Source organism: Mus caroli, unplaced genomic scaffold, assembly GCF_978045245.1.
Source record: "Mus caroli unplaced genomic scaffold, Mus_caroli_1 scaffold_20, whole genome shotgun sequence".
Lineage (NCBI taxonomy): Eukaryota > Metazoa > Chordata > Mammalia > Rodentia > Muridae > Mus > Mus caroli.
In genome coordinates, this window is record NW_028227275.1 from 36671001 (window position 1) to 36695741 (window position 24741).

General features: G+C 42.8%; 1 protein-coding gene across 1 annotated transcript in view; it reads left to right on the top strand.

The window, feature by feature from the left end:
• The window catches only part of Pip5k1b (phosphatidylinositol-4-phosphate 5-kinase type 1 beta), a 271358-nt gene that overhangs the window by 181447 nt on the left and 65170 nt on the right, over positions 1 to 24741 (top strand). Inside the window, exons 6-7 of the mRNA XM_085833913.1 lie at positions 3506 to 3658; positions 6217 to 6516. Coding sequence (XP_085690039.1) covers positions 3506 to 3658; positions 6217 to 6516 — 453 coding nt within the window. The remainder of the gene's footprint in view (positions 1 to 3505; positions 3659 to 6216; positions 6517 to 24741) is intronic.

Here is a 24741-nt window from a genome sequence, read left to right on the forward strand (position 1 = left end):
TGCTATTTTTTCTCTTCTTGCATGAATGTGTTTTTCTTGTCTGTGAGACTTTCAAAGCAAGATAATATGAAAGGTGACATCTACAAGTTGCCTCTAGTCATCTCTAGTCATTTCATTTAGTCTTTGTCTCTCTGTCTCTCTTTCTATGTCTGTCTGTGACTCTCTCTCCCTCCAAACCCTCCCACCCCTCATTATCTGCTTCCTTGTCTGTGATGGGAAACTAGATATTCACAGAAAGCTTTGAGGAGTTTTCAACCTTGTTTTTAGCTGCCTGTATCTTCAACGGCATGGTTCCTTGTGTTGTGACACGATATTAAACAGAACAGTGTGATTCTGACAAAGAGAAGCAGGCTCACAAACCAATGGAATAGGAGAATGAATAACCAGTGAAATAAGAGATCAGAAATAAAGCCCTCACATCTACTGCCAATAGATTTTCAACAACAATGTCAAGAACACACAATATGGAAAATGCTGTCTTTTCTATTGTGTTGGGAAAAGTGGTTATCTAGGGTCTGGAAAGATAGCTCAATGGTTAAGAGCTCTGGCTGCTCTTGCAGAAGGCCTGAAAGCAGGGCTCAGCACCCACTTGGCTTCTCACAGCCTCCTATAACACCAGTCATAGCAGATCCGTCGCCCTCCTCCTCCACAGAGACCACATGTATGTGGTGCACAACCATACACTGAGGCAAAACTCTCATACATATCAAATGAAAGTAAAATAAAATCTGAAAAAGGATCTGGTTCCCCTTATGCAGGAAGCCAGACCCTTATCTCAGGTTGGGAATGTAGCTAGTGTTAAGTTCTATTCAGTTTCCATCCTCCACACTGCAGAAATACAAAGTCAAGAGTTACTGTCACCTTTGAGAAGGTGAGAATAGATCTTCAGGGAGAATCTGATGAGCAAGAGAGCTGGAAAGTAGCATGGAGCCATTCGTGGTCATGAACATGCTGTCAGAAGCCATGGGAAGATGCAGGAAAGGTCAAGGTCAGATTGGAAAGACCTCTGGTTTCCAGAGGAGAGGACACTGAAGGGGATAAGAATGTCAGTTGAGACCAGCAGTGTGTCACAGAGGCCAGAGAGAAGCTGATCAAAGCATTGACCTAGGGAGATGGGCAGGGGAGATGGTGTGAAAGAGGCGGCAGAATCAAATATTAGGATCCAAATGAGGAAGTATGTAGTGTCAAGACTAGTCACCAAGGTTATGGCTTAGAGAACAAGACAAATAGTGTTTCAGCCTTGAAGATAAGGAAATGAAGAAAAGGCAGTAGATGGAGGTGAGAAGATTTAGAGACATGATTTTCTGCTGTGTGTATGGAGGGGGTATACTTCTGCCTGGCTGAAAAGGAGAAATAGAGACTGGATTACAGATTTTTTTTTCTCGCCACACTTGTATTCTGGCTGTGGTGAGAATTCATGGCTGGATCTGCCATGGTAAAAAAAAAAAAAAAAAAAAAAAAAAAAAAGAAAAGAAAAAAAAACCAACTTCTCATTACAACAACAACAAAAACCAGATAATTTGTTTGTTGCTTGCTTGTTTTTGTTGTTGTTGTTATTGTTGTTGTTGTTGTTGTTTTTGAAACATGATCTTTCAATTTAGTAGAACTCACTATGTAGACCAAGCTTGCCTTGAAGTCACAGAGTTCCACCTCTCTCTTCTGGGATTAAAGGCATGTGCCATCATGCCCAGCAAAGCCATATAATTTAATCATAGCCTTGGAATAAATTTGATTGTATGCTTGTCAACCTATAAAGTATTGAGTTATATATAACCAAGTAGAGATGTCAGTTATGATGTTAGACACATTTGGAACCCTAGAGCTCTAAGCTGCAGATGTCACATCATCCTCTGTTGAAGCAGTGACAGTGGGCAGTATCTCCTGGGAGAGCAGAGGAGAGAGAAGACAGAGGGGCTGCATTGAAGTGGTGCATACGCATGGACCCTTGACCTTCAGCTGGGCCTTCACAGGCTTGCTGTAAACATAGCACCTTCTGCTGCATTCCTGTTTAATGATCTCACAAGACAGATGTGGTAACCTCTGATTCTGTCATGTAACACTTGGCATGGAGGAAATATGCATCTTTCCTATCAGGGAATTATAAACATAAGTAAAAATCTCCTGGAGGGGTTATCAAGTTTACCTGGAGCCTCCTTGTAAAGCTCATAGAAAGCTTGGGCTTTCAGAAAGGCCAAGGAGACTGAAGATGTGGCTCAAAGGTTAAGAGCACTTGTTCTTGCAGAGGACTGGGTTCAGTTCCCAGTGTCCACTCATTAGGTAACCATCCAGTTCCCAGGGATCTAATACCCTCCTCTGACTTATGTGGCCATTTCATGCACACAGTACACAGATGTATACAAGCAAGAAAACCCATACACCTAAAATAAAAGTAAATATATCTTTTGAGGTTTTTCATTCAAAGAGGCCAAATGAGTATTACTTTGTCATCCTCCACAGAAACATGCATACTAAGAGTCCTTTACCCAGACTAAGATGATGGCTCGGTCAGTAGGTGCTTGCCTCAAAAGCATGCGGATCCGAGTTCAACTCCCAAAGCCCCCTTTAAAATGACAAGAATAGGAACATACTCTTGTAATTCCAGCACTGAGGGAGGAGAGACAGGGGATCACTGGGTTTTACTGGCCAGCTTATCTCACCTGATTATTTAATTCATTAATTAATAAGTGTCAGGCCAATGCAAGACTCTCTCAGAAGAACTGGGCAGGGTTCTTGAGTGTGGTACCCAAGCTTGTCCTTTGACTGACGTGCACATGCACACATACATGCACACATTTAAAACATTAAAACTTTAATGATGCATGGTGGCATAAGCCTATAATCCCAGCATAAGAAAGTGGAAGCAGGAGAATGACCAATTTGAGGTCATCTTGGCATACACTGAGAGACCCTATTTCAAAAAAAAGAGTATGCTTTTAATTTTGTGTGTGTTTGATACATCCATGTGTAACATGTTCTTGTGTGCACATATGTATGTGCAGCTGTGTGTGTGTGTGTGTGTGTGTGTGTGTGTGTGTGTGTGTGTGTGTGTGTAAGCAAGAGTCAATGTCAGATGGTTTTCTGTACTGTTCATTCACCATCTTATTTTGATACACGACCTCTCACTAAACCAGAGTTCACTGACTCAGCTTGGCTAGTTGGCTTTGAAGCTCCAGGGATCCATCTTCCTGTCTCAGCCACCCCAGCACATTTACAGGTGTAAGCCACCTCACCCAGTTTTACACATGGCTGCTGGGGCTCCAAATGCAGATCTTCACGCTTGCAAACACATTACCCAGTCACTTCCTCCCTGGCCCAAAAAGTTTACTTTAAATGTTTGCTTAGTAGAGTGGGCATTGTGGCTCATTGGAGAACATTTCCCAAGCCTGACAAGGTCTTGGGTTCAGTTCAGCACTGTGAATACATAAATAACTATATACATACATGCATGCATGGATGCATATGTGCATGCATGCATAAAATGCTTTTTGTGGGTTTTTTTTTTCAGTACTCCATCTGCAGTGAACCTCTGATAGAACTGTCCAATCCTGGAGCCAGTGGGTCCTTGTTTTTCTTGACCAGCGATGATGAATTTATCATCAAAACCGTTCAGCATAAGGAAGCCGAGTTCCTGCAGAAGCTGCTGCCGGGCTATTACATGGTAAGGGGCAGTACACGGCTATAGTTTCTGTCTTAGGTTGATGGTTTTCCTTTGAGGGGTGTTGTTCCTGTGTGTTTCCCTTTCTTGTATTTAGACTGTGTTGTAGCCTTCATTCAATAGATTGCAAGAAGCAATAACCAGAGGCCAGTAAGATAGCTCAGTAGGTGAAAGCCTTAACCACACAGATCTGATAAACTGAGCTCTGGCCACAGAACTCTCATGGTAGGTAGAAAGAGACGAACACAAAATCATCCTCTGATCGTGGCATGTGAATACCCACAAATCATATCTATATACATACACGCTAGTAATAATAGTAATTTTTTACTTCTAAAAAGTAATAACCAAACATGGTGGTGCACACCTGATATCCCAGCATTTGGGAGGCTAAGATGGGAAGACTGTAATTTCAAGGCCAGCTTGGAATACACGGAGAGACCCTGCGTCTGAAGAGAAAATGACGTAAATGGAGAACTGGGCAATGAAGCATCGTTGTTGTTGAATCACAACCTAGGTTTAAGTGTAGCTCAGTCATCGCCTTGCTGCTGCCTGGTCAGCAAGGCGGCTGCTGAACCTTTGCTCCCTCATCCCTTAAACGCTGGGAAACAGGGTCTGTGTGGTGTAGGTGTAGTGATAGAGACGGGAGGGTAATGCTCTTTGCCCCCAGCAGTGGTCATGCTATCCATGGTGACATTCATCAGCTGTCTCCGTTGGTTAAGCAAGGCTTTGGGTAAAGTTGTCCCTGTTAACTCCTTCATCCCCACAGGCAATCTTAGGCACTGTAGTTGTTGCCAGGGCATAGGTAAGGCAGCTGAGGCAATGATTAAACTGGAAAAGAAGGTGAGGAGTGATTCAGGGAGAGAAAGCTGCTGTGGTCAGTCTGCCAGAGGCTACATTCCAGCTCCCCCACCATACACCAGCACCTGATCTCTACTCGCTTTCTTACATACTACATGTTACATGCCAGAATCGTAAGCCAAATAAACCCTCTCCTCCCCAAGTTTCTCTGGTCATGATGTTTCATCACAGCAATAGTGACCCTAACTAGGACAGTCTGTCTTTATTTGTATAATAAAATGGCCATATACTAGGAGAAAATATTTATTCCACATAGAATTAAAAAACTGTAGGATGGATCAAGAACTGCAGCCTCATTGCAACACAGAAGAATGAGTCAATGATACTAGCATGGAATGATCATTGAGCTAGCTAAAATGCGCCAAGCATAATAACTCTCTACAATAACCAGTGGTACTCAGCTTTTTAAATAACTGTAATATCTATAAAGATATTGACATCTTGCAGCGCTTGTTCCCAGTGAGAGAGATAGGAATGCACTGTCTTGCAGGCATGCCTGCAGATGGGTCCCACCATTGAGGAAGACAGACTCAGCAGCAGAATTAAGTTTTAGATGATTCACCACTTATCCCTAGGAATGAATTCTCTCTTTAGCTACCTTCGAGAATAGTCACTAGCAGGTACCCATCGGTTCTCGCCTGTGTTTAGTTGAAGCTAATTTGGAGATTTATGGGCGTGTTTAATTCAACTTTTGCTGCCGTGAGTTTAGAATGGTTATGTTGCTAGTCCAAGAAGAGATTTAGAAGGAAATTGGAGACAACAGAGCCATGCGGGCCTCCATCCGTTCTAGCTGTGCATCAACAGCAGAGTGGGTAAAGAAAAGGCAGTGCACCTATACATGGAACTTCTCTTCAGATATAAAGAGGAATGAAACTGTGTCATTTATAGGAGAAGGATCATTGCAACTGGAGGTAATCACATTAAACAAATTGAGTCAGTCTCAAAAAACTATCACCTCTCTCATGTGTGACTCTTAGATGCATAAAAGTAATATTTGTAGGAACAGTGAGATGACTCATTAGGCACAGACACCTCCCACCAAGCCCAATGGCCTTGGGTCCACCCCTGGGACCCAGGCAGTAGAAAGAAAGAACTAGCCTCTAGGGATATTTGTTCTCTCCCCTGCGCTTTCATGCCATGGCATGTGTACACCTGCATGCTTGCACAACAATAAGTGAAAATGTGATATTTAAAAAAAAAAAAACATTTGGTTATCCAATACCAAACAGGCATCCCTGAAAACATGCACACACAAGCAGCATAATACAAACGGATCAAGTTGTATTTACATATTATATGTGTGTGTATGTATGTATGTATATATGTTACCTATATGTACATACACATATAGGAAATGACGATTAAAGGGGAAAAAAGGCTCTAAGTTTGAAAGAGTAAGAGAGGGCACATGGGGGGGTTTGAGCAAGGAAGGGGAAAGAGGAATAATGTGATAATATAATCTCAAAAAAGAAAAAATCAAGTATATAAGTATGTGTGACATGAAAGGATCGAATTTTTAGGGAAAAAAGGGAACTAATAATGAGACTTGAGGGAGGAAAGGGCAGGAAGTATAAGGAATGTAAATTAGAAATTGATTTTTTTTAACAGTGGACTCCCTTTGTTCAGTCATTTTTTTGTGCAAAATTACTTTTTGAAAATGGAACAGAGCAAATTTTTCCTTTTTTTTTTTTTCATTCTAGAATTTAAACCAGAATCCAAGGACTCTTCTGCCAAAATTCTATGGGCTGTATTGCATGCAGTCAGGAGGCATCAACATCCGCATTGTGGTGATGAACAATGTCCTGCCGCGTGCCATGAGGATGCATTTGACCTATGACCTGAAAGGCTCCACATACAAGCGAAGAGCATCCCGAAAAGAGAGGGAGAAACCCAACCCCACGTTTAAGGACCTGGACTTCCTGCAGGACATGCACGAGGGGCTGTATTTCGATACAGAAACATACAATGCCCTTATGAAGACACTACAGAGAGACTGCCGGGTAAGGGCATGTCTCTGATTTCCTTTGAAATAATCTCAATTGCAGGAGCTCTAGCTGCTGCCTGCCAATAGCATAGATATGAGGAAGTTCCACAGTAGATGTGTGCTGTCCGGTCTTTCCTGGCCCAGTGCTGACCCAGGCTCCCTGATCTCCGAGGAAATGGTGGCTGATAAGGGAATGACCTGGACTCTGTTAACACATCTTTGCTGGTTTTCATAATAGCCTCTGTCAGCTCCCTTTGATAAAATAACATGAGAACTTTTACATTCCTCCCTCCCTCGGGGAAAGGTAGTTGAGAAGGAAATGAAATTTAGATTTAATGTAGAAGCCAGCGAGAAAATTCGTTTTCAAATCGTGGATGAAATGGGATTTTGACTGAGGAGACTGAGTTGAGGGAAAATGCACTTGGTGGGATTAATACAGGGCTGTCTGGAGACCCACGGTGACCTATAAATGTTGCATATCTGCTCCAACTGTTCTGCGGTCTGTGAGGCACTGGGAGTGAGATTACCAGTGAGAGCACAGCGCTCTGTGAAATTGTGATTGTCAAGGTAAGGAAGGATTCCTCAGCTGGTAATGCGTGTACCTTATCATACCGGTTAATAAACATAAGTGGCCAAAACCCTTAGCATCTTCTCTGGTAAAAGTGGGGAAAAGATAAAGATATTGTCCTGATAGCTGCTGAAGACTGGTGATGATTTAATCCATATACTGTCCATAAATAGACTTAGACAGATTTATGCAGATGGACCTGGAAAGCCCATTCAGGCCATTCAGCTGACTTGAGCACTGTTGGACTGAGCAGAGGACCTGGTGGTGCAGGCTGGAGCATCTTCTCTGGTAAAAGTGGGGAAAAGATAAAGATATTGTCCTGATAGCTGCTGAAGACTGGTGATGATTTAATCCATATACTGTTCATAAATAGACAGATTTATGCAGATGGACCTGGAAAGCCCGTTCAGGCCATTCAGCTGACTTGAGCACTGTTGGACTGAGCAGAGGACCTGGTGGTGCAGGCTGGACCTTTTTGCCAAGGCTTTCTAGAAAACCAGTAGTACTAGGCAGGACCACCAAGAAATAAGGGATACGCTATTCAGGCTGTGGCTTTCTGGGTCTCCCCTGAGCCTGGGTAAAGGACAGGCGTTATTGTGAGGGAGAAAGGACCTACACCCACACGTACAGCCTGGCCACACTTGGATGTCAGATGAGGAAGACTGACTGAGCACTCGAATGTGTAGAGTCGAGAGTCCCCACTAAGGACCCTGATTCTACTTTCTCTGGGCTTTTCCTTTCCTCCTGCTGTAGAATTATAGTAGATCATGGAACTAATGCCTCAGATTCGCTTTCTTCATTAACACGATTGTTCTATCATGGGCTATGTAGCAATGCCAGATTGAGAGCACACAGTGTGCCAGGTAGCAATGGAGAGCACACAGTGTACCAGGTAGCCTAAGACTCACTAGTCATCGCCTCCTTCTTCCTTTGAGCCCCTAGAATTCAGCACAGCCATGCTCCCATTTTAATTGCTGAGGAAATTCCTAAAAAAAAGGTAATCCAGGTTTGGGGAGTGCATGCTTTTAATACCACACATGGGGAAGTGGAAGCAAGAAGACCTCTGTGAGGCTGGTCTCTGGACCAGCCTAGACTACATAGAGAATTTTAGGCCAGTTAGTGCTACATAGTCAGACCCTGTCTTGAAAAACGAAGAGCTGGGTTTGCAAAACACATGAAACTCAAGAAGAAGGAAGACCAAAGGGTGGATACTTCGCTCCTTCTTAGAATGCGGAACAAAATACCCATGGAAGGAGTTACAGAGACAAAGTTTGGAGCTAAGACAAAAGGAAAGACCATCCAGAGACTGCCCCTCCCGGGGATTCATCCCATATACAACCACCAAATCTAGGCACTATTGCATATGCCAGAAAGACTTTGCTGACAGGACCCTGATGTAGCTCTCTTGTGAAGCTATGCCAGTGCCTGGCAAATACAGAAGTGGATGTTCATTGTCATCTATTGGATAGAACACAGGGCCCCCAATGGAGGAGCTAGAGAAAGTACCCAAGGAGCTGAAGGGGTCTGCAACCCTATAGGTGGAACAACAATATGAACTAACCAGTACCCCCAGAGCTTTTGTCTCTAGCTGCATATGTAGCAGAAGATGGCCTAGTCGGCCACCAATGGGAAGAGAGGCCCTTTGTTCTTGAAAACTTTATATGCCAGTACAGGGGAACACCAGGGCCAAGAAGTGGGAGTGGGTGGGTAGGGGAGCAGGGAGGGGGGAGGGTATAGGGGACTTTTGGGATAGTATTTGAAATGTAAATTAAGAAAATATCTAATAAAAAATTGAAAAGAAAAAAGAAGAGTTGGAAACTTGTTCAGAGGTAAGAGAAATGGCTCAGTGGTTAAAACCACTGGCTACTCTTCCAGAGGACAGAGTTTTTGTTCCCAGCCCCAACATAGTGGCTCACAACCATCTGTAGCTCCAGTTCCAGGGATCCAACACCCTCTTCTGGCCTCTGTGGGCAGCAGACATGCATGCAAACAAAACACTCATACATGTAAAAATCTTTTCTAATTTTAAAAGGAAAAAAATTTGTGCAGCATTGCTTAGTGGGTCAGTAGCAGAGCTCAACAAAGGAGATGTAAGGGTCTTCTTATGATTTATTTATATTTTTTTATTCATGTGTGTTTGGGTGCCTACCAGGGGAGATAGGTGATTCTGGAGTCACAGGCTGTTGTGAGCCACCTGACATGGGTGCTGGGAAGTGAGGTCAGGTCCTCTGGAAGAGCAGCAAGAACTGTTAACTGCTGGGCAGGCTCCCACCTCTAAGAAGCTTTTAATATTATTATCTTTTGACAGGTCAGAGGAGGAGCAGTGGGAACCAAGCAAACAAAAAAATATCCTGCAGAGCTATTCAGCTATCTGGAGGAGTCATGTTTTTCTTTAAAAAGAAAAAAAAAAGAGGAAAAGGAAAGAAAAGAAAACACACACACACATTTTAATGGAAACCTTTTATCTTGTGTTTTTTCTACCCTTGCAGGATGTGGGTGAAAAGTTACTTCCAAGTTCCCCAGAGTATAGTCCAAGCCTCTCCAGTCTTAGATTTGTTTTTTTCCCCTTGCCTCTGAGTGTGTGTGTGTGTGTGTGTGTGTGTGTGTGTGTGTGTGTGTTCTCAGTAATATTGAAAGGCTTCTCCTACAGTCTGCTAGTTCCACATGCCTCTAGGCCAAATGTAAATGCCATTGCATAGGATGTGTGTGTGTGTGTGTGTGTGTGTGTGTGTGTGTGTGTGTGTGTGTTTCCTGGGCCCAGTCCTGAGAGAAGATGGTCAAACATGACTTTTCATCAAAAGTGATATCCTGGAGATATGCCTGTTTATTTTCTATTTTTTAAGGTGTGTTGTTCTGACAAGCATAGAAGCCAATGTCAAGGAATCAAATTTCATTTGAATTTGTGTAAGACTAAGTTGTGGACCTTGCTCTCCTCTACGCAAATGCTTTCATCCCTATGTATGAGAACATGTAAAAGCTGAGCCTGATTCCAATCCCTGCTCTGCCAAGTCCTCTGTGACCCTAGCCAGTAGCTGGCTCTGGGGGTCGAGCTGTGGGCAATGCGGGGTTCCGTGGCTGTGGTTCCTAGTGTTTCCTGGGGACTGCTTTGTAAATCTGATGGAGGCTGTCTTAGTTAGGGTCTCTCCTGATGCAAAGCAGGCCTCTCCCAAAGCAGCCTTAGCAATGGGTCTAATTTGGCTTACCTCTTCCGGGTCACAGTGCCATAGTCTATTAAGGGGAGCAAAGAAGGCAAGAACTGAAACGGAGGCCGTGGAGGAGCACTGCATACTAGCTTGTTCCCCATCGCTTGTTCGGCCCGCTTTCTTATACCACCCAAAACCAGCTGCCCAGGGGTGGCACCCACCTACAGTGAGCCAGGCTCTCCAACATCAAGAATATGCTTGCTTACAGGCAAAGCTTCCCTGATATCTAGGTTTGTATCATATGATAATTTGGCATTATGTTTAATGTTTACCCTTTAGCTTAACTTAGTAGTAACTTTTTATTTAATTTAGACAGGAGTGTGTTGGGGTTTTTTGTTTGGTTGTTTGGTTGGTTGGTTAGTTGGTTGTTTTTAACTTATTTTTATATTTTGGGCCAGGCTCTTTGTAGTAACTTTTTATTTAATTTAGACAGGAGTGTGTTGGGGGTTTTTGTTTGGTTGGTTGGTTAGTTGGTTGTTTTTAACTTATTTTTATATTTTGGGCCAGGCTCTTTGCACCTTTCCTTTTCTGTATCTTCTCCGCTTCTCAGAACTGAACTTCAGTATGGCTGATGGGTATCCACAGGGTCACTCCGAGGCCAATGCTGGTACCTAACAACTAGGGGTCTCTTCTGTTAAAACCCTGCTGTCTATATGAGGCTTCAGAAAGAAGCCCGTCACGGAGCATTATTATGGCGGCACTTCAGCAGGAGAGAGGTGAACTGGGCTCATACTGGGACAGGTCCTCATTGCTGATCACGGGGTGAGTGGCCTCCATGTTTGATCCATTGCCAAGCAGTCCGAGAGATGCATGATGATTGCGGTATTGTGAGGATCGGAGTAGGTGATGTCACAGCTTGATACTGAAGGATGCGACGAATTCTTGGGTAGGCAAAGCAGTAGAAACCGTATTACTAAGGAAAACCTATATACTGGATATGAAATAGCATGACATATTTCAGTGACTATATAGTTGTTTGTCATCGTAGCAGCTAATAATTAGGAAAGGCATGTGAGGTAAGAGAGAAATGCATCCAGATATTTGTCAAAACACTTTTTCCAGCGTTATGAGAACCCTATTGAGGACTTAAAAATAACAAACCCACAAGACCTCTGAAACTCTTACACTCTGTTGATGGAGGCATAAATTAGGCTCTAAGACACTATGTAAATCAGTTTGGAGGGTCCTCAAAAACTAAAATTTGAACTACCATATAATCCAGCTGTGCAACTCATGACTATATTACCCAAAGAACCCTACATCAGCATACCACCGAGAGCCTTGCACATCCAAGTCTACCACAGCACAGCTCAGAGTAGCCAAGATTTGCAACCAGCCTAGGTGTCCATGGACAGACAAATGGATAAAGAAAATGTGATCTGTATACACAGTGTTGTTTCCTATTCAGCCCTAAAGAAGAATTACATTCGGTCATCTGCAGGAAGATGGATGAAATTGCAAATCTTCCCGTTAAGCAAAATGAGTCTGATTAAAAAACGACATTGCATATTCCTCTTATGTGTGCCATCTAGAATATATACATGCATGCATGATGTGGAAGTAGAGGGGGCGCTTCTTTGGGGTTCAGAAACGGGTCGGCCAAAAGAAGAGGGAGAGGAAGGAGAGGATGATGAAGGTGATGAGCATGGTCGTATTTGATACAATTAGATGAAAATGCCGTTATTAAATCTATCACTGTGGATGGTGAACTAAAACTGAACAAATACAAAAAATAAAGAACCCACAGCAGTTTGCCCCCACCCCCAGCTTCTCTGTGGTCTTCTGAACAGGCACCAGAAGTCTGCTGTGTGCTTGATGTATTCCCCAGCTTTCCATCCTCCCTCCATCTTTCATATACATTTTGCTGTAAGGTCTCAGACCAGGGAATTCCATTTAGTCTGAGTGCTGTTGGGAGATTCCTATGTGACTTGTTGAGCTGGCTGGGGCTATGCTGTCCCCTGTTTCCTGTGAATTGCTTCCCTGCTTCCAACCCAAAACGTCTCTGTCTGGACTGTCTTTTGGAGTGGGCTACATGACCTCAGCATACAAGCAAGCACTTTGGTTAAAAGCCCCATCTCTCTTTCTGGATTACTCACTGATCCGTGAACCCCTGTGTGTCAGCCTTCCCTTTGAGATGGCCAGTCCCTCACCAGTTTCATCCCATGGTGTGTACACCACTCGAAACTCTTCTCAAAAACTAATCTTGTATACTTCAAACCTGCTGAGTCTGGTTCCCATACAGGATCCTAAGAGCCTTTTCCAAATGTAATTGTCTAGGTTCTGGGACCTCCCCTGGCCCCCATGTTACTACCTGCGAATGAGGAAAGGTGGACATGTAAATAACTGGTCCCCTTTCTCGAAGCACTCCCTTCCCCTCAGACTCCATCACCATGATAACTATCCACTTCTATAAGTGAAACTATCTCAAGGAAAGATCAGTGAAGACTGCCCGTACATCACAGGTCACCTGCTGTCACAAACAGAGAGTAGGAATCCAAACTCTCTTCGGGCTTCGGCGTAATAGAAAAACCCAAGTTGAGCATCCCTGTGAAAACTGCTTTTCCATGCATTGTGCTATCGTCCCCAAGTCTGTACTCTGCTTGGCTTTCCCAGTCCAGACAGCGTGACCATCAGGTAGCTAGTTGGCCAAAGCAGCGCCCTGATTCTTAATTGTCTTTTCTTCCGTCCTCTCCCACGCTCTGCACACAGCAGTAAATCACCATGTCTCCTCCAGTCTGCCTCCTGATTACCACATGAATCCACCTTATTGGATCTGCCTTCGTAGAAACTCTGGGTATTCATCTGCAATTTCAATAGCCTCTTCGCTCATTTTCAGTGTGCCGTTAACTTTCAACCCGTGGCGCCTAGCGTACCCCTTATTCTCTTGGCTTATTCTGCCAGACCATATTTTCCTGTCTTCTTCTCTCCCCCTCTCTTACTCATCTCAGGACTACTGGGACACCCCTTCCTCTGAGATCACCGTGCTGCGCTTCCTGCTCCTCCCAACCTCACCTCCTTCATGAGATATTTAATACCTTGTTATTTTCTCATGAAGAGATCCTTAAGCCTGAGGATCAAGCCTCTGCCTTTGTCTCTACATGCTTGCGCTCAGTGGGTAATTAGCAAATAGCTCTTGGAAACTGTGTCTGAACAAAAGAATAATAAGTAGAATATCTGAGGATAAAGAGAGGCGGGCATGGGTGCCGCAGAGAAATCTGTCTTCTATGTATGCACTTCTGTGTTTCCAGTTACTTCCAGTCCTTCTGGAGGGAACATCCCGTTTTGCTGAAATGCGTGCCAGAAACGGCATTGAGAATTTAATAAGGCAGATGATTTCCACTTTGAGTCACTTGGGATTAGAACTGCACTGGCTATCCTCATACTGAGTCATTAGTTTAGCAGAAGTGTATTTATATTTCAGTGACTTTTTCCCTTGGAAGCCTGGTTGTAGCGATCATCAGACCTTGATTTGACGTTGACCATGGCCTCCCTTAGGTATGTGTCCTTCTCCCCCTGGGGTTTTAAATTAAAAGGTTTGTAAGCCTCTTAATTGTAACAAAGAAACCCTCCAGTAAACAATCTTTTTTTTTTTCTCCTTTCCTCGGGCAGATGGCTATCTGCTTCAAAATTAAAATGGAAGTGAAGTAGACTGGTGTGATCAACAAACAGATTCATATCAGAATTTTACATCCAAATGACAGATTGCCCCCTCTGGGTTCTATTTGGCACAATGAAGAGTTAAGCTAGTTTATTTAAAGGATGCGTTGGGGGCTGGGAGGTGGGGGAGAGGTGGAATGGATGTTACTTAAGAGACTGTGGAGCTGTTTACATTCCTGGGTGAAAAGGCTTGCTTATAATGCAAGACTTAGGTGTGCCTGCTACTGAGCATTTGATGTTAGGGTCAAAAGGGAAGGAAGAAGATTTGCTGGCTGGGAAATCTGCAGGGTGACAAGGGAGACTCAGTCTCCTCTTCGTGCATCTGTCAGTGGAAGTACTGTAGGAAGTCGAAGTGGGATGGGGGAGAGGAAGAGGGGAGAGGGTGGCACCTTGGGTGAAACTCCTGCTGTGCAAGTGTGAAGACCTGAGTTCGAATCCCCACAAGCCCAGCTGTAAGTGCCTCTGAGGCCAATGTTTCTTCCTCAGCCCTCTCTGCAGCCACCTCACCTCACCCCAGCATCACGCTGCTGCTGCCCCCAGAACATAGCACAAACTGACCGTGGCAAAATTTGTCATCAAATCTTTACGTATGAATTTTGGAAGAGCAGTTCTAAATTGTTTTGCACTTGTTTTTAATTTACCGTGATTATTCCCTGCCCCCTCTGGTGTAATTTATCTATGAGCAATCTAGAGTCCCATGTCATTTAATAAATTTGACAAATTATTGCATCTTGCAGTATTTTGGGAGCACGCTAGGGAAAAGTGAAATGATGACAAAGACAATTACTGGGAACTCATGTTTATAACCTAAATATTTCTTACTCCTTCGAGTGGGAGTCATATCAGAGACAGTCTGGATAATTAATGGCCTAAATGAGTCATTTACATTTATTATCATTCTTTGTTAAGCAGCAAAGTTATTAATTTTTCAGTAGTGTAGAATCGATTTTCTCTTTTCCCACAAATCACTGTTATCATAAATATTAATAGGCCCTGAGACTTTAATGAAACCAGCTTCTACTGGAACATTTTGATGAGTGAAATGAACCGCTCCAGTGTGTGGCAGGCTCCTGATTTACAGACTGGATGCCGTGAGCTTGTGTCTGAGTGGGCTGCAATATGACTTAGTTGGTGTTAGGTTGGTGTTACGGTTGGTGTTTCTATTCCAGCTGTACTTCCTGTCTTTTTGCATTTCATTTAGGTAGTTTGGAGGTGGGTGGCTTTTGTCTGCGTTTTTGTTGATGTTTTCATTTGTTTGGAGTTTAGAGCATCCATTCTTTCTATGTACCACAGGATAGTGTCAAATTGATGATCCTCCTGCCTCAGCCTCTAATGCAGATATTAGGATCATTCATCACCATACCTATTTTTTTTCTCTTCAAAGACGACCTGAAAAAAAGAACAGACAAATGAATTCTTTTTTTCCAGATAGATTTTTGCAAGCACTGTAATTCTATACGCAATTTCCTCCACTATTTTAAATTACATTAGAGTTTGGCTATCTACAGTGTTAGTTGCTCTCGTGCGGTTAAAAAAAAAAAAAAAAAAACAAGAATAAATCTAACTCAGAGTAGTTGGGCAAATAAACAAAACTAACTCTAAGTAAGAGATAGTCTAAGCTGGGAGGAGTCCCTTGAGTCTGTGGGAAACAGCGTCATCCTATCTTCCACCCTCTGGTCTGAGCTACGGTAAGCTGGAGACACCTGGCCAACCCAAGCCCTTACTGAGAACAACCACAAAAGGAAAAAAAAAAAAAAAAAGAGTGTATTTGTAAGGACTCTAAGTGTTTCCACCTATAAAGTTCTTTTTTTTTCTTTTTTACGGAGTCACTTGCAACAGTTGGAGACAGTCATATACAGATCACATACTCCTTCACCTCCTGTCCCCTCAATGGTAGTGTCTTAAATGACTTTCAGTACAATATCACAGCCAGGAGAAAGACCTGAATGTGAACTACTGCTAAGTTTCAGACTTCTTATTCTCTCCAGTTACGTATGTGCATGTGTGTTCTGGGGGTGGGTTCTGTGCAGTTATATAGTTATGAACCTACATAAGCAGGGTCACAAGGATTCATGTAGCCACTCCCACCAGGATGAAGGACAGAAGAGCTCCTTCTCTGCGGTCTCTCCCGCCACCCTCTCCTAGCCTCAGCCTCTTCCCTCCTTCACATCCGTTCCCCATCTCATACCACCGTGCATGCTTTTTCACGTCCATAACTTGGCATTTCAAGAATATTCTGTACAGAGATGAGCATGTTGATATATTGGTAGTCGCAGTGCTGGAGGGATGGGGAGGAAGAGGCAGAAGGAATTAGGAGTTCAAAGCCAGCCTGGGCTATAGAAAATAAAAACTACAACAACAACAACAAAAAAAAAAAAACGCTCTAACAGGATGAAGCTTTCCAGGGTGGTTTTCACTTATGATGCCCTTGAGCTCATGCAGACTCTGCATCAATAGTTTGCTCTTTTTTTACTGCTGAGTGGTATTTTGTGATGTGATATACGAGTTTAATACTAACCTGCTAAAGAATATGGGGCAAGGAGGGGTTAGTTTTTGAATGGTTCAAGTAAGCTAAAATGTGAAAATTTTTGTCCCAATTTTTACCTGGTGCAATTTTGCATTCCTCTGGGACAAATGATCGACTGCTATTACCACATTCTATGAAAAAGACTTGTTTACATTTATAAAAAGCTGGTGCACCTTTTCCTGCCTTGCTGCCTGTTCTCCCTTCCGATAAACTGGGTCTGTGTTAGCCTCGTCTCCATCAGGTATGTTGATGGCACTGCCTTGTTTGCTTTTGGTCATTCTGTCAGTGTATGTTTAAGTCTCCTGTTGAAACATCACCTGAGTATGTACTCCACCAAAGCCAAGGCTGAGACCAGCAGAGACACAGTGTGAGAGTATTAGAAAAAGACCCGAAAGGGGAATTGAGAAAACATACAGCTCATAGTAGCCGATAATAGGCCTGTGGTTGTTGATGCAATGAAGTGTAAGGTCTTGGGATTTCAGATGTGTTTCTAATAACAAGCATTTCCATGAGACTAAATTCTCAGAGTCTTGCTTGATCCAAAACCATTCAGTAGTCTCATTCAATAGTAGTATGTCTCCATTGCACAGGAATTATTGATCTGATTTTAAAGTCTGCTGCTAGGCACTTCTGTGAGAACAGAGACCAAGTGGCTTTAGTTTTCCATCCATGGCATGCTGGCTGCTCCTTCAGTGTCACCTTTTGAGTGAAGCCCTGGATGTTACAGCGGCAATTGTTTTTTACCTACCTGGGTCTTACCTAGTCATTAAAATAATACAAGCAGATTTTAGTGACAGACAACTCATGATGTGTGTTGAAAGGGAACCAAAGCCAATCTACCATGTCACCTTTACACATTGTATCATACTAAATTGTACTGCTCATTAGACCAGGATGTGCAAAGGCCTAGTAAGCCGCAACTGTGAGCTCTTCTCATTCTCCCCAGTCGTGATGAGATGATAGCTCATTGTCTCATTAAAGACTAGCTACATGTTACAATTGTACATGTCCCAGTTTTTGCCAGTTGATCCAGTTGATGAAGGTTCGTTCCAGTGCGTGTGGCTGACTGGCAAGAGTCTCCTGCTGATAGTAACAGAGGGGACAGATGGTCAGTGTGGGATGGTGACAGAGAAACTATAATGTGTGTGTGTGTGTGTGTGTGTGTTTCTGTGTTGCTCATTCCCAACTTTCTACCAAACAAAAGATACTTCAGTTAGTGTAAACCACACACATAATTCTTAGTATTTTGCAAAACCAGCTTATCTAACTTTTGGTAGAAAAAAGACTCTATATTAGATATAATTTATAGATACCAAAGTAGTTAACACTTTAAAGACATAATATCTACTATGAATTCATCAAAAATACATACAGTACATGATTCTTGGACATTAAAGACACTGTTCCTAGGCTCAGCTCATACACTGCCTTAGTTAAAGCTGCTTGTGAATTTACTTAGAATCAAGCAGTGCTCAGTCTTAGAGGTAGGTTTTTCTCTGTCCCTATAATGACACTAAGAAATACATGGCACAGGCTAGCTCTTGACAGATGGGGACTACACAAATTAAGCTTCCTGGGTCTGCTGAACTTAAAATGCTGCCTCCATGCCTCATACCCATGTTCCTCTGAGCAGAAACCCATGGCCCTCCATCATCTCCCTTAGCCTGTAGGTACAATGGGAACAGACACTAAAATTAAAACTTTATATTATAATCTAACTAGTTATCAAAGGGTAGAGGGCCACAGTGCCTGGTCCTCAGACTCTGGTGATAAGCTATGGGGGTAGGGTCTTGAGAAAACTGGGAGCAGCTTTGCCAAGTGAAGAGTTTGGAACAAGACCATTGAATTTTCACAGCCTGCCTCCAAGAGGGAGGAGTGGGTGGGGTGGAGTAATGGTAAGTGATGGATTACAAGAAAAATAAATAGTGCAAACATTTAGTTTTTAAAGCTTAATGAAAAGCATAATAAAAACTGGTTGACACATTGCCAACTCTTGCAGCATTTGTGACCAGGATATCTTACAAGCATTTAAACGAGACTTCTCTCTGAGATGTGACACAGTTACAGGGAACAGTTGGGAGCTAGTTCTGTGACAGTGAGTCCTGTGTAAGCAGCTGTTGAAAATGCTCATTAGCTACAGAAACTGAAGGGTTGCCCTAGTTCTAATTTTTATAACCCTCCCTTTCATTCAAATGCAAACTTTAAAAAAAATCTACAGAAAAAGTAGAAAAAGGAAACTGGGGGCTGGGGGAGGAGAAACCTGCCCCAGACCTGAGAAATTACTTCCTCATCCTATTGAAGAACTGAAGTGTGGCCATCATTATCATCATCATCATATGTGTAGCTGCTTGTGACTTTAAATAGCATGTCACAGAGAAATTTAAATGAGACTGAGACACGAGGATTTTAAGTTCAAAGTCAGCCTTGACCACATAGACTATGTTTTAGAACAAACGTATTCACACAGAGAAGGATAGATGATAGATAGATAGATACATACATACATACATACATACATACATACATACATAGATACATAGTAGATAGATAGATAGATTCATAGATACATACATAGATAGATACATACATAGATACATAGATGCATAGATATATAGATAGATACATAGATGCATAGATATATAGATAGATACATAGATGCATAGATATATAGATAGATACATAGATAGGCAGATTATTAGATAGAGATACATACATACTTACATATACATTGCTGATAGACATACATGCATGCATGTAAAAATCTTGGGTGATGGATCATTGCTTCTAAAGCATAGAACATAATTCTATTACTTCAAGCTTTTTAAGAGAAAAGAAAAACAAGAAGTTGCCTTTGTACAATGAGTCCTGCATGGTCCAGCGTTCTGAATCCCTGCATGATGCAGTACAGAAAGCGCTCGTTCTAGAACTAGGTTAAGGGTTTAATATTTAATCCATTTTGATTTGCTAGCTAAAATTATAAGTCTGTATTTTCTCTTTATTACATTAACAAAGAACACTCTGAGCTTTATTGAGGAAATTAAGTTAAATAAAACAAGACAGCATTCAGCTCTAACTGGACTTGCACGTACACCTACTCTCTAGTGCTTTTCTCAGAGGGGCTGACTTGGCAAGGAATAGTGGGCCGCTGGATCCGGTTTATCCTCAAATCAGTCAATTCCATGGATGACTATTTACATAAAGCCTCCAGGATACCGTTTTGAATTTACTTGTCTTATTGGATTACTACGGATATTTTGTACTAGTTATTGAATCCTTATTTGGTGACCAACTAGAAAATTACTCAGAGGCCTCATTGAATCTCCCCATCTGCTCCACATTTTGCTGTTTGTTAGTTTGCTCTTCGGACAGAGAATGCACAGTTGAGAGGAACACAGAGCATGAGCCAGCCTCCTGCTCGGCCCACTGTGGTTTCTGTCCCCTGGTCTGATCCATGTCTTCATAGGTCTCTTCGCTAGCCATCAGTGGCTGAGCAGTGGCAAGCTAGGTAGTGTGTAGCCAAATATCAAAATGCATGCCATTTAAGGCACTCCAGGAAGTACATGAAACTTTATTTTTGAAAAGGTATAGCATACATAAAAGTGTGTAGAATGCTACAATGTGTGTATATATGTCTCATACATATATGTGTAGATATGTATGTTCTGCAAGCATGGGCGTGTGTGTGTGTGCGCGCCTGTACCTGCACTCGCAAGTGTGTATAGTCCTAGCTGTCCTGGAACTCACTCTATAAACCAGGCTAGCCCCAAACTCACAGAGATCTGCCTACCTGCCTCCAAAATGCTGGGATTAAAGGTGTGCTTTACCACCACCATGTGTCAAAATCAATCTTGCTTGTTTGCTCGTGCTCTCTCTCTCTCTCACTTTCTCTCTCTCTCTCTTTCTCCTCCCTCCCTTCCTCTCTCCCTCTTCTTTCTTCTTTCTTTCTCTCTCTCTTTCTCTCTTTCTTTCTTTCTTTCTTTCCTTCTTTCTTTCTTTCTTTCTTTTTCTTTTTTTTTCTTCTTATACAATTTAAAGCACATCCCAGCCATCATATCCTTTTTTGTTTGTTTGTTTGTTTGAGACAGGGTTTCTCTGTGTAGCCCTGGCTGTCCTAGAACTCACTTTGTAGACCAGGCTGGCCTCCAACTCAGAAATCCACCTGCCTCTGCCTCCCAAGTGCTGGGATTAAAGGCGTGCGCCACCACCGCCAGGCTATACCCTTTTATTGATACATATTTCAATATGATTCTCCGAATGTTAAAGAAGACACCCTTTTTAAATTAAAGAAAACAAGGCCATGAATTTGAGAGGGTCCAAGAGGGGGAGACATGGGACAGGACTGGGAAAGGAGAGGGAAGAGGGGACATGCTATAATTATATTTTAATTTCAAAAAAAACCAACTTGATGCCATATCATACATTTAAAATTATATTAAATTTTTAGTATTACATTAAAATAATAAGTCAAACATCAAATAGGCAGAATCCAAATCTCTAATTATTTCTGAATTTAATTTAATGTATTACACAATTCAGCCTCCATTTTAGAGCCGGTACCAAATGTTCATGAGTGATGAAGGAGTCCACCCTTAACCAAGCCTATGACAGGCTTCCCAAGGAACAATGGGATGGGCTTCCCAACCTGAAACCCAGCCTCGTTTACAGCAAAACAGCCTCCCTTTTATCTGCCATTTAGTTGTGTGCACACTAAACAGTAAATGGCAGTGTTTTCAAATATCATCTTCATTTTCCCTTGGAACAGCGTAAACAAAATGCTCATGATGTAAGTAGCTTTGAAAACACTGGGAACTTTTATCTTTGTTTTCCTGAAAACACAACACACAACCACAGTAAATGTTTTGAGTACCAGAATTTTTGCACAGGCACGGTAATCACGAGGCCCGAGTGCTAGTACTTACGTAACAGAAGTGTGGTGTTAGAGATGGGATCGCTGCTGAATGTTTTCCTTTATATTGCTTGTAGACATGCCAACATGACCAATCTACATTCCTTCCACAGCAGGAAGCCTGGAGTAGAACAAGCCTTTGGTGAGCCCAGCGCCTTCTTTTGATATGAAAAACTGCAGGTACAACCTGGGCTCGAGCTTTGAGGCACAAAGAGACACATAACACGTTTGAGGCTTCAGAGGGAAAGTTTGTTCCCAACAGTTCATGATATAGTTTTCATAGAATTACTGTACGAGCCGGGCGTGGTGGCGCACGCCTTTAATCCCAGCACTTGGGAGACAGAGGCAGGCACATTTCTGAGTTCGAGGCCAGCCTGGTCTACAAAGTGAGTTCCAGGACAGCCAGGGCTATACAGAGAAACCCTGTCTCAAAAAAAAAAAAAAAAAAATTATCGTACGAGTTACGTTGCAAAAATCCCCTCTGAGTTGAGAAACTAAAACATCTGTAGAAGAAACAGATGTTTCTAAACAGAAAACCACCAGGGCTTCCATCTTCGAAGGAATCTTAAGAGTAACTCAGGCATTTAAATAGCCTGGGAGGTGAATCTAGGCTGGTGTCTAAGAAGGAGACAGGATGGTGACCTTAACAGTAAAGACCTTTGATGTGAAACTGGGGCCTGACCACCAAGTAGTGGCAAGTCTGGAGGGGTAGGGATGTAATGTGACCTATCGCGGCAGTAGGTCACTGAGCCTACCCAAAAGGAAGCTGGAATGGGATGATTAGAAAGAGGGATGTTTTGATAACACCAGCTGCAGGACTGGGCAGCTAATGAAAGGAAAGGCATCCAGGATTTACATTACAGTGATTTCAAGTGAGAGAGGGAAGTGAGGGGAAAGAACTGCTTTGGGACAAAATAGGAGTTTAAAGTTACAAACTGCATTGTTTAGAAGCTTTGAAATACCCAGAGGCTGCTGGGAATAATCTCGGGCTACAGTTGAGGAATAAGAACAAGCCAAAGATAACAACTTAGGAATCTCTTATAGGAAGGTGGTAGCTAAACTTGGCCCGAGTTGCACACACGGAATCTAGTGCTGTGCTCTGAGGGGCTGACTTAGCAACATCGTCCTCATCAGGCAGACCATTTGTTGTTCTGCTGCTCCAACCTCTTTCAAGAACCACGGTCTCTTACCGAGCCTGCTGACATACTCCTCTGTACTTTTAGTATGTGTTCCAGTTATATTTCTGACTTTGAATGGTTCTTGGTAGAGAAGGAAACATCACACTTTGTCAGCAAAAAGCCTTGTCGAATTCCAATCTGATCCCCATTTTTCGTACCTCTGGGAAGGATCTGCTTCCGTTCTCAGTGGCGGAGTATAAAAGTCCTGCCCAAGCTAGACGAAGAGGTGCCTGTGTTTCTATGGTCGCCTGTGTTTGGAATAGTAAATGTACAGAAGCCACCAGTCACAGTGACATCAGACAGACGTCCTGGAGATAAATATGTACCTGCATGATGGAGTGGACTGGGGCTGTAGACATTGCTCACTATCAATGCTCATGCGTGTTCCGCTGCTGGCAGAGAAGTCAGTTCCTTTATTGAAAGGACTGGGAGGATGTGAATGAAAACTGTTTGGTCCTTAATTGGTGCAAATCCCAAAAACGTGATTAAAAACAACAACAAAACCCACAGCTTTTAAAGAAATCCTGCCCCCACCCAACCCACACCACGAGCAGGCCAGAATGCACTTGAAATTTTGTTGGACTTTTAATGAATCTTTGTTTTCAGAATTGGAACTCCGTAGGTGGTCGTTTCTAGTGACATGTGTATTTTCTCAAACTAGTACAAGTTATGGGTCCCAATGAATCATCATAATGAGCATCCAGAGCAGTTAACTGAGTGGTTACTTTATGTGAGAAATTTTCCCGGGCCCTTACTTCTCTGTGTTGCCGTATCTAATTTCCTCAAGCGCATGCGTAACAGGCAATGTTATCGTCACAATTTTATGGATAAGGAGACCCACCTAGGGTCACAGGACTTAGGTTCTTTAGCCCCAACTCCTTAACCAACAAAATCTCTAAGAAGGAAGTTCTAGTTCTGATGAATATGAGCAGAAAACTCAGCATTGTCTGACATTGGGTTGTCTGGGTGGGGACCTGTTCCCAAGCCATAATTTCAGGGTGGTTGAGAATCAGGGTTGAGGCCCTCTATACCCTTTGTTTCTGTGTGAAGGACATCTAGCCTGTGTTAGCATTTCTTTTCAGAGGCTGAGCCCTGGATGCCCTGACACAGAGCAGTCTTGTTTCCCATGGTGTTCGTTGCTCTGTGGAAGGGCCAGGCCACAGTGGCATGCCTCCATGGAGAACTGACTGCCCTGGGCCAGTGATCTGCACTATCACCTGGCTCTCCAACTTCCTCCTCCATCGTGACATCACCCTGCTTCAGTTAGTTAGGGGAGGCAGGTTCAGCATGACTATAAAGTCATACCCAGATCTCTGGAAATATAATGTCTATGTCCCAGGCCTCTCAAATATTATGATTCTACTCTCAACTGTTGTCTGTCTGCACTCTAAAAATATAACTTGGGCATCTCAAAGGATGAAGGGTGAGTCTCTGGCTCTAGCTCAGGGATAGCATGCTTAGGTAATATTCACAAGGCTCTGTTACATCCCTGGTACTTGCTATTCAAAAAATAAATAAACAAAAGGGTGAATTCTCTGGAATAATTGACCCTTGTTTACAATCTGTTATGTGCTCACCATTAATGGCAAAGATGACTGAGACCCAGGAACCGGCATATGTCAAAGACTACACGTGTCCTACTTCATGAAACCTTTCTTACTTAGCCTCCATGATGTTGCATCTATAAGTATTCTCCCTCCCATCCAACCCCCTCCTTCAAATAGCATGACTTTCTGCTCTAAAAATATTCAGGCTGGGGGCTAGAGAGATGGCTCAACAGTTAAGAACACTGGCTACCCTTCCAAAGAACCAGGGTTCAATTCCCAACACCCAAACGGCAGCTCACAACTGCCTGTAACTCAAGTTCCAGAGTATCTGACACCCTCACACAGACCTACATGGAGGCAGAACACCACTGTACATAAAAGGAGATCTAAATTTTTAAAAAGAAAGACACTTAGAAAATGAGTAGCATGCAGAATTCTGGAATTTTAATCTAGCATTGGTTAAGGGCCAGGTTCAGGTCTTCGTGTTTTCATTTCCTGAACAGCTTTGTGTGAAAGTGACAGGTATTCCAACAGTCTGAGGTCTGGAGAACTCACTCACACTAGGAGAGAAGGAGAATGTTCACACAGGAAAAGAACCCACTTTGGGGAAAAGATTGGCAACTCTGAAAGATGGGCTTGGAAAAAGGGCCATCAC